The sequence below is a fragment of the Trichomycterus rosablanca genome, chromosome 7 (genome assembly GCF_030014385.1).
Source record: "Trichomycterus rosablanca isolate fTriRos1 chromosome 7, fTriRos1.hap1, whole genome shotgun sequence".
Classification (NCBI taxonomy): Eukaryota; Metazoa; Chordata; class Actinopteri; order Siluriformes; family Trichomycteridae; genus Trichomycterus; species Trichomycterus rosablanca.
This window is the reverse complement of record NC_085994.1, coordinates 35526637-35536021: the sequence shown is the minus strand read 5'-3', so window position 1 is coordinate 35536021 and position 9385 is coordinate 35526637. Positions and strand designations below refer to the sequence as shown.

At 40.5% G+C, this 9385-nt stretch overlaps 1 protein-coding gene across 1 annotated transcript; it reads right to left on the bottom strand.

Moving 5' to 3' along the window:
* Positions 1–6697: 6697 nt before the first annotated feature.
* On the bottom strand, positions 6698–8976 carry npy8br (neuropeptide Y receptor Y8b). The gene is made up of 2 exons (XM_062998181.1): positions 8948–8976; positions 6698–7961 (listed from the first exon to the last, which is right to left on the bottom strand). Exons 1-2 carry the CDS (start codon positions 8974–8976, stop codon positions 6698–6700), a joined length of 1293 nt encoding a protein of 430 aa, XP_062854251.1.
* Between the last annotated feature and the right edge of the window lie 409 nt (positions 8977–9385).

Here is a 9385-nt window from a genome sequence, read left to right as displayed (position 1 = left end):
TGTGCCTGTCATCTATTGTTTTGATGTTTCAGACACCAGCAGCTTCTTGGCTTGTGTGGAGGAAAACAGATCTGAATCACAGCAGGATCTCCCAAATCAGGATGTATCAGTACTTTCCTCTCTCTCTCTCTTGCACTCTTGCTCACCCTTAGCTCTTCAGCATCTTAATTATTTTTGTTTACCTCTTGCTCTAAGCCCTCAGTAAGCTGCTCCTTCGAGTACAGCAGTCTCAGTGCAATCAGGCAGAAACACAAGAATTCAGAAAAGCAATTAGTGCAGATTAAAAATGTAACTGTAAATATGGACTGTCATCTTTATATGAGAATGTTGGCAAGTAAAGATATAGTTTGGCATTAATACAATGTAATTTAGACAGTTTCTACAGCCAAAACATGTTTGGTGCTAACCTTAAACAGAATCTTTCAAATATTAGCAAACACATTCTTAAATCTTAAATCCAACCTGCTTTACAAACCTCACTAAGAATTGAATGTAAAACAAAAAAACAAGTACTTTAGTGAGTATACAGTAGTGATTGTTGCTGTAATAGGTCGATTACCTTCATACGGTTTCATTCATGGCAGGCAGGAAGCATCTGTAAAGCTCTAGTATCAAATAGAGTATCAAATCCTGCTTTGGGTGCTGGTTATATTTTTCACTTTTTAATTCCTCTTTATTATTTTTGACTTTGTTCTGCAGCTCCTGCACTTGGGTCTGATATTAACCTGGTGGTGAGTCCCTATCTTTATCCTAACCTGTTACAGTTATTTGTGGTTGTTGTATTGTTGAAATGTCCAGATTCTTTCCTTCTCTAATTTCTAGTTAGTGTTTATGCAAACTTAATGCTTACGAATTCTAATTCTAATTCTCAGACTAAATGTGCTAAATGAAGTGGTTCAATACTTGTTTCCCAGCACTGTATGATAAATTCTTTGTTTTTTTTAAAGCCCCCAGACTATAAAAAGGACATTTTCAATAGTAAAAACTATATGTACTTGCAGCGGAGATCAGCTGGGGGCATGTGTTGTAGAATAATGCCCACATGTTGTGCTATTTTTTCCAGCAGGGGCATGAACATGCAGTGTTAATTCGCTGCAACTTGGAAAGCCATTTGGATGCTGACTTGGGTGGCGTGGTGGCTTGATGGGTAGCACCGTCGCCTCACAGCAAGAAGGTCCTGGGTTTGATTGCCTAGTGGAGTGGTCAGGGTGCTTACTTTGTGGAGTTTTTCCCCACAAGATGTGTACGTTTAAAGCTACGAAATTGGCCGTGATGATGTTTGACATTGAACTTGAACTGATTGAACTGATGAATCTTGTGTAACCAGTAACTACCTGTCCTGTCATGAATGGAACCAAAGTGTGTAAAACATGACGTTAAAATCCTAATAAACAAACTAACAAATAAGCAGCTTGATTGGCCTTCTCCCCAGTGGCTCATTGGCATTGTGCTGTGTGACGTTTGTGCTTTCTTAACACTTGTACTGCAAGGCCGGTACCTTTGTTTCTGCTGGTTCATATGCCGGCATTCTTTATTCTTATTTCCGTAGAATTTAGTATGTGTTGTGGCACCTCATGGTCATCATGGTGTAACCCCTTGTACCTGAGTAATTGTTATATGGATTACTTAAACTTACTTGAGTAATTTATCTGTATGGTATCGTAACTTTTACTCAAGTACAAAGGAACCTCAATTTTAACGGACACAATCTGGAAAACCGAGTGTCCGGTCCGATTGTTTAAAATTCCTGCAAGAAGCGTACCAAGAAAAGTAGTTCAGTAATTGTCCGCTAGTTGGCACACATCTCACATATCTGTTTACATGAGTGATAAGCTTTGTTTTGCCGGGAGGCTCGCTTTGTTCTTGCCTTTTCTCTGTGTTTTATGTCTAATGTTTGCAAGTTCTAGTGCTTAGTTATGGCTTCAAATAGTAAAGACAAGGGAAGTGGTAAAAACAAAAGAGGTGCATCTAGGTATTGCTAAAAAGTTAGAACTTATTAAGAAGGTAGAAAGCGGTGTTTCTGTGGCTTGTGTATTTGAGAAATATGTTGGACCTTAGTGTTTCCGTATATTTTCGCACCCCCTGGAAAAAAAACGCTGTTTCGGACAATCGCATCCTACTGACCAGTGCTCCCCCCTTTCAGTCCATTAAATCGAGGTTCCTCTGTATAGTAAGTGTTGTACTTTGTACTTTATGCAACACTACTATTAAGATTCATTCTGAGAAAATGAAACAACACAAAAGGAAACAAATCACAATGAAGTTCAGAGCGATTTTAATAAACACTGAAGCACATTTATAAATCAAAGCCATCAACACATCACACAGCATCACAAAATTCAGTCTCTTTTATATTAACACTCTCATGGCAGAGACTGAGAAATACAGAGTAAGGCTTTCTACCAGTCCTTGTTGGCACATGGCACAATGATATTGAAACTGTACATATGAGCCCCCTATATAACACAAAATATATTTATATAAAATGCTGATTCAGCATGCATACATCCAAGTATAGTCAACGAAAGAGTTCAGATCTAAAATTCAGCTATAATAAGAAGTTTATTATGAACAGTCTGAACAAAACTAGATCTAAATGTGCTGATATGTGACAAACAGCTACAATCTGATTCTCAGCGTAAACTAAGGAGCAGACACATTACATGGCCAAAAGTATGTGAACCCATATTTTAGCCATAGTCGTTTTACAGGTGAATAAAATAAAACAGTGCCATGTTTTGTAATCTCCATTTTCTGCCATACTAAAACTGTAAGTGCTGTTATTGTAAAGTGGAAATGCCTAGTAGCAACAACAGCTAAAAATGTGGAAGGCTGACTAGCTTAGGTTATAAGACAGCAGTGCTGAAACATGTAAAAACCTTTATGATTGAATTAAAAATGGTTTATCTAGAGCTTTATAAATTAGACTTCCATGGCTGAGCAAATGCACACAAGCCTGAAATCGGCCAGAGTGGTGTAAAGTACTTTGCTACAGCAATCTGGACCAGTGATTTATAACCTGCCATGTTTAGCAATTGGACAACTCAGTCCAACAGGTCTGGGTTAAATTAATGCCAATTTCAAGCCAGAACTTTAGGGAGCATTGGTGCGCATCATTACTTATCCTTTTAAGACCCTGCGGTCACATATGAGGACATTACATTTAGGCTTTGCCATGCCTTATACTTAACCACTAGACTACTCTGCTTAACTTGAGCAGTTGTAGTCTAGTGGTTAAGGTACTGGACAATTAATCGAAAGGTCACCGGTTCAAGCCCCACCACTGCCAGGTTGCCACTGTTGGGCCCTTGAGCAAGATTGCCCTTGATTGCTTAGACAGTATACTGTCACAGTACTGTAAGTTGCTTTGGATAAATGCGTCTGCTAAATGCCAAAAATGTAAATGTAATGTATATGTAACTTAGACCTGTTGTCCCCTGTAGACCTGTTGTGGTTTTGCCATGTAGTGGTAGAAAAGTGCTAGACGATAAATAAGTTAAAACAAGATGAAAAATGCATTTAAAATCAAAGCTCAGGTCTTAAGAGGTTAAGCTTATCTTGCCAAACAAAAGTGAATTACGGCGTCATGTTCCAAAATTCCAAAATGAAATGTGAAGTGAATTCAAAAGTGCAGTGTTCATGATTTTTTATTGTGGTGTACAGATGTTGGGTGCGCACAAACTTTTGGCCATTATAATATAAACAGTAAATAAAAGATGAGGTTAAATACATATCTTTATCTTTGCATAACAAATGTGTGTATTGTTATATAGGATGATTATGACATGTGCAAAACCTCGTTAACTCGTTATATAATAAAAAAATGTAGTTAAAATTTTAGTGTGTAATAAATCAACGCTGTGATAAAACTGACTATTGTATGATGTGTGTGAGCAGTGTGTTTACACTTATTTGACACTCTTAAATCAGCTCTTAGCTGCGATCTTGATCCTAATTCACTGACTTTCTTGTTTGGAATACAGTCGTACCTTGTAACTCGACGTCTCCTGAGGAAGCGCAGGGGCAAGCTAAGCAGCACCGCTACACAGCCAGCGCAAAAGCGGTTTTGCAGCTTTTGACGTGAATGCACCCTTGCAGTAGAAGTAAAGACGGAGATATAAGCGAGAGATGAAAGCGCTAAGGAATACGGTATTCCAAGATCAACCAACTCCACGATTAAAAAGCATAAGCAAACAATAAACTGTTTTTTTCAATTGTATTTCAATTGTAGTGTTTTTATATTATATTGTATTATTTTCAGTGTATAAGTATCAAAAACAACCCCATTACTTTACGTTAGCCTAAAATATTCGCAGTTCCACAACCATGGAACTCATTAACAGGTTTCCCAAACATCCTTATAGGAAAAAATACCTTAAAACTCCCAGAACCAATTCATGTCAATTGAGTTTCAAGGTACCACTGTGCCCACTACGATGCAGCATGTAATTGCCTTTACCTCTGAATGGAAGGTTGCCTCTCATCCAACTTATAATCTTGTCATGTCTTTAACTTGAGGAACTATGTTATTTCTTTAGGAGAACCTTAGATCTCCTCAAGACACACAAGACACCTTTTAGAGAATACATTAACTCCAGTGATGCTTTATAAATTCCATATCAGGTAGTGTGATTTTTTTCCCTCCCCAGTGTCCGTTAGATGCCTTTAGGGATGATTTTAAGGTTGGGTGGCTGGGTGGCTGTGACCGTAGGGAACAGGAGAGGATTATAAGGATTAGGCAACTATCTCTCTCTGTTAAAATATACTGTACATATATTCCAGATGTTGCATGCCTTAATCACTGTTTTCAAATGACAAAATATATCAGTGATTAAATCAGTCTGCAATCCAAATCCAATCAAATCCAAATGACAATTTAAAACACAGCCGAGAAAATACAGTTTATAGTCAACTTTTACAAACACATTTCCTAGCAATAATAATCTCATTAAAGCTCCAAGCTGGCCTCCAAGCTATTATTTGCATGGTGGACCATACTCACCCCATTGTACTGACCCATTATTTGATATCACTGGTAAAAGTGTTGCCAGGGTTGATCAACAAGGAAGGTGTGCATAATAAATTGAGCAAATAAAGTCTACACAATAAAAACCCCGGCAACACTGCTGACACATGGAACACTGATATTAAAACCTGGTTGTTTTTAAGCATCAGTCTAATGTGCCATATAAAATATGTGGATGATTTAGCAGAAATAAACAATAATGTGAACATTATTACAATACAGTAATGTATTATTACAATATAATAATACACCGATCAGTCATAATATTAAAACCACCTCCTTGTTTCTACACTCACTGTCCATTTTATCAGCTCGACTTACCATATAGAAGCACTTTGTAGTTTTACAATTACTGACTGTAGTCCATCTGTTTCTTTGCATGCTTTGTTAGCCCCCTTTCATCCTGTTCTTCAATGGTCAGGACTCTCCCAGGTATTATTTTGGTGGTGGATCATTCTCGCTGTGTCTGATCCACTCATACCAGCACAACACACACTAACATACCACCACCATTTCATATTGTTCCTGCAGTGCTGAGAATGATCCACCACCTCAATAATACCTGCTCTGTGGTGGTCCTGACCACTAAAGAACAGGGCTGCTCGCTCTCCCTTTTGGTTATGCTGTAATAATTAGGGGTGCCGGAGTCTAAAGCTACTCTCCGTAAAACTGACATTTTACTCTAAACGATTTCACATTGTAACTACATCTTCTGTTGTTTTACCCCGAGCTTAAAGACTGCACTTCAAAACTGCAGTGCCAACAATGCTGCTCCTGCTAGATGTGACAGAAACTCACTACAAACTTTATCACAGACAAATAATAAAGAACTCAAATGTTTTTTGCTAGTTATAACTTTCAGTTCAATTTAATTTTGTGTATGTGTGATCTGTGTAAATCATATTTATTAATCTTCTAGGCCATCCAAGGAGGATGTGGGTCCCTGCTGAGTCTGGTTCCTGTCAAGGTTTCTTTCTGTAATTTTAAAGGAGTTTTTCCTTGCCACTGTCACCCTTGGCTTGCTTAACAGGGGTTTTTGGTCTGTTGGTCCTGGATTCTGTAAAGTTGCTTTGAGACATTGTCCATAGAAAATACGCTATACAAATAAATTGGACTTCACTGACTTGACCAAAATCAATGTTGAGGCGCGTCCACATCATCAAAAGGTTGATTTGAATCGAAGCACTGACGTTTGTTTTCCAACTGCAAATAAGTATCAATCAATGGAAAATCATAAACAAAATGTGATTCGCTTGAATAAAAGTTTGAAAAACCCTGATCTACAGTAATCTGAACTTGGCATTAAGATACACATTTAGATGTAACACTGTGCAAATGGAGAGGATGTGGCTTTCAAACACTTTCTTTGAGCAACACCAAATTTACCAAGGCTTCTGTTGTCTAGTCAAGAACAAACCCATTTCAGAGTGTCAGCAAATGACAAGGATACAGTTTTTAAATCTTACAAACCAGCTTCCGTCTGGAAAATATTGGTTGTGTCAAGGATTAAAATGCCGATGAAGCTATCAGGACCTGTCATGTCATGTCACGCACAAACTGTACCAATGACTTTACTTGAGCCTTGGTTAGAAATGCATCCCGCTCTTAGTCTTAGACGTTATTGAACACCTCAACATCACTTATTCCAGCCAGCATGCTGACGTGTCCCTTTTACAAAACCTCTTTTCCTTGTAGTTGTGATGACACGGTGATGCTGTCGGAACCGTTGCTGAGAACGTATCCCTTGGTCACGTCCGTGCTGACGGTGGACAGCGGGAAGCTCTCGTAATTCTGTGGTACCTGCCAGCAGCGGCACTGGTAGAGGAGCGTCTTCAGCTCCTTTTGGAAGTTGTTGTTAAGGAAGCCGTAGATGACCGGGTTGACGCAGGTAGAAATCATGGCTATGAGGTGGCACACCGAGAAGACGGCGTCGTGGCAGTACGTGATGATCTCGTGGTTCCAGTCGAAAATGGTGTTGAAGACATTCAGGGGCAGCCAGCAGAGTGCAAAGAGCGCAACAATGGAAGCCAGCATGATGTTGATACGCCTGGAGTGTTTGGCCTTGCGTTGGTCCGCATCCCGCGTCCTTTCGATGATGTCCTTGCGTCTACTGAGGCGCAGGAAAATGCGCAAGTAACAGATGGCGATGAGGGCCAAAGGCAGGCAGTATTGGAACACGAACAGCGATGTGGTGTACGCTAAGCGATTTTCATTTGAAGGCCACATCTCCATGCAGATCAGATGGTCGCCAGAGAAGCCTATGGGAAGGCTAAAGTTGTGTGCCTTGAAGTTGACTAGAATAGTGAAAGACAGAAAGGGCAGCGAGATGAAGCACGCGACAATCCAGGTGACACCCACGGCCAGGTATGAGTGCCCGAGCACGGGCTTCCAGCCAGTGGGATGGATGATGAGCTGATGCCTCTCCAATGTGATGAGCACCAAGGTGTACACGGAGACCGTGATGGACATGCACTGAGCGTACTGCGACAGCTTGCACAGAGCCTCTCCAAGAATCCACCTGTCCATCAGTGTGTAGGTTATGGTGCTGGGCAAGCATATGACGCACATGAGGATGTCAGAGAACGAAAGGTTGGCAATGAAGATGTTGGTAACGTTGCGCATCTCCTTTTGCCGCAGGATGACTAGGACCAGGCAGGTGTTGCCCACCAGACCCACTGCCAACATCGCACTGTAGGCCATTATCAGGAAGGTTGTGCCACCCAGAGAGAGCGGGCAGACCTCTTTCCACATCGAGGGGGTCAGCCACCAGGGCTCGGTGCTGTTGTTAACAGGGGCGAACTCCATCACTGATTTCTCATTAACAGATCCAAACAAAAACCCAGAATGGTCTGATATGGAATTCTTTCTCCCTGATCTGATTTGTTTTAGTTCCCGAGATGTCTCATTGTGTCGCTTGAGAGAACAGTGATGATTCCTGTAAAGACAAGAAATGGAAATCAATGCAGCAAAATGACGTCACATGATCAACATTCAGCTCTCCAGCAAAGCTGTAATGATTATTTAACAAGGCCAACTGTCAAAAACGTCCCCATATTGATCCATTTACACTGATCAGCCATAACATTAAAACCACCTCCTTGTTTCTACACACACTGTCCATTTTATTAGCTCCACTTACCATATAGAAGCACTTTGTAGTTCTACACTTACTGACTGTAGTCCATCTGTTTCTCTACATACTTTTATAGACTGCTTTCACCCTGTTCTTTAATGGTCAGGACCACCACAGAGCAGGTATTATTTAGGTGGTGGATCATTCTCAGCAATGCAGTGACACTGACATGGTGGTGGTGTGTTAGTGTGTGTTGTGCTGGTATGAGTGGATAAGACACAGCAGACCACTCACTGCTCACTCTGTTAGACACTCCTACCTAGTTGGTCCACCTTGTAGATGTAAAGTCAGAGACGATCGCTCATCTATTGCTGCTGTTTGAGTTGGTCATCTTCTAGACCTTCATCAGTGGTCACAGGACGCTGCCCACAGGACTCTGTTGGCTGGATATATTTTTGGTTGGTGGACTATTCTTAGTCCAGCAGTGACAGTGAGGTGTTTAAAAACTCCAGCAGCGCTGCTGTGTCTGATCCACTCATACCAGCACAACACACACTAACACACCACCACCATGTCAGTGTCACTGCAGTGCTGAGAATGATCCACCACCTAAATAATACCTGCTCTGTGGTGGTCCTGTGGGGGTCCTGACCATTGAAGAACAGCATGAAAGGGGGCTAACAAAGCATGCAGAGAAACAGATGGACTACAGTCAGTAATTGTAGAACTACAAAGTGCTTCTATATGGTAAGTGGAGCTGATAAAATGTACAGTGAGTGTAGAAACAAGGAGGTGGTTTTAATGTTATGGCTGATCAGTGTATATGTGTTGACTAACACTTACACTACCTTTTACCAGCGCTCAGCCTTGGTGACATCTTACCTGATTGGCCCTCTATTTCACCTCTATCCCCCAATTAAAAAAGTATTCAGACCCTTTGAATTGCTGTGTATTAGATTTTAAGTAAATATAAAAACTGTGCAGGACTAGGACCTGCTTTTCCCTTGAAATGTGCACTCACCCAACAGCGACATGTTTATGAAAAATCATCTACTAGTTTTTATTCCATTTTTCAAATGTTAGCTACAGTATGCTTCTCAGGCGAGTTTTACAAATATTATTCATTTAAAAGTACGTTGTATTGAGGACAGAAAATGAAAAAAGGTAAATCATTAAAGAAAATGTGGAGGCGTACAGCAGGGTGAATAGAGAGTTGTGCCAGAGACACTGAATATGATTTGCAATTTAATGGCGTTTCATATTCTTCAGTCCCGGCAAGTATTCAT

What these genes read in the sequence shown, in the direction of transcription:
- npy8br (XM_062998181.1), bottom strand. Translation starts at nt 8,976, where the DNA reads ATGTCACCAAGGCTGAGCGCTGGTAAAAG. An exon ending in AGGCTGAGCGCTGGTAAAAG is followed by an intron (nt 7,962 to 8,947) that starts GTAGTGTAAGTG and finishes TTGTCTTTACAG; the next exon opens with GAATCATCACTGTTCTCTCA.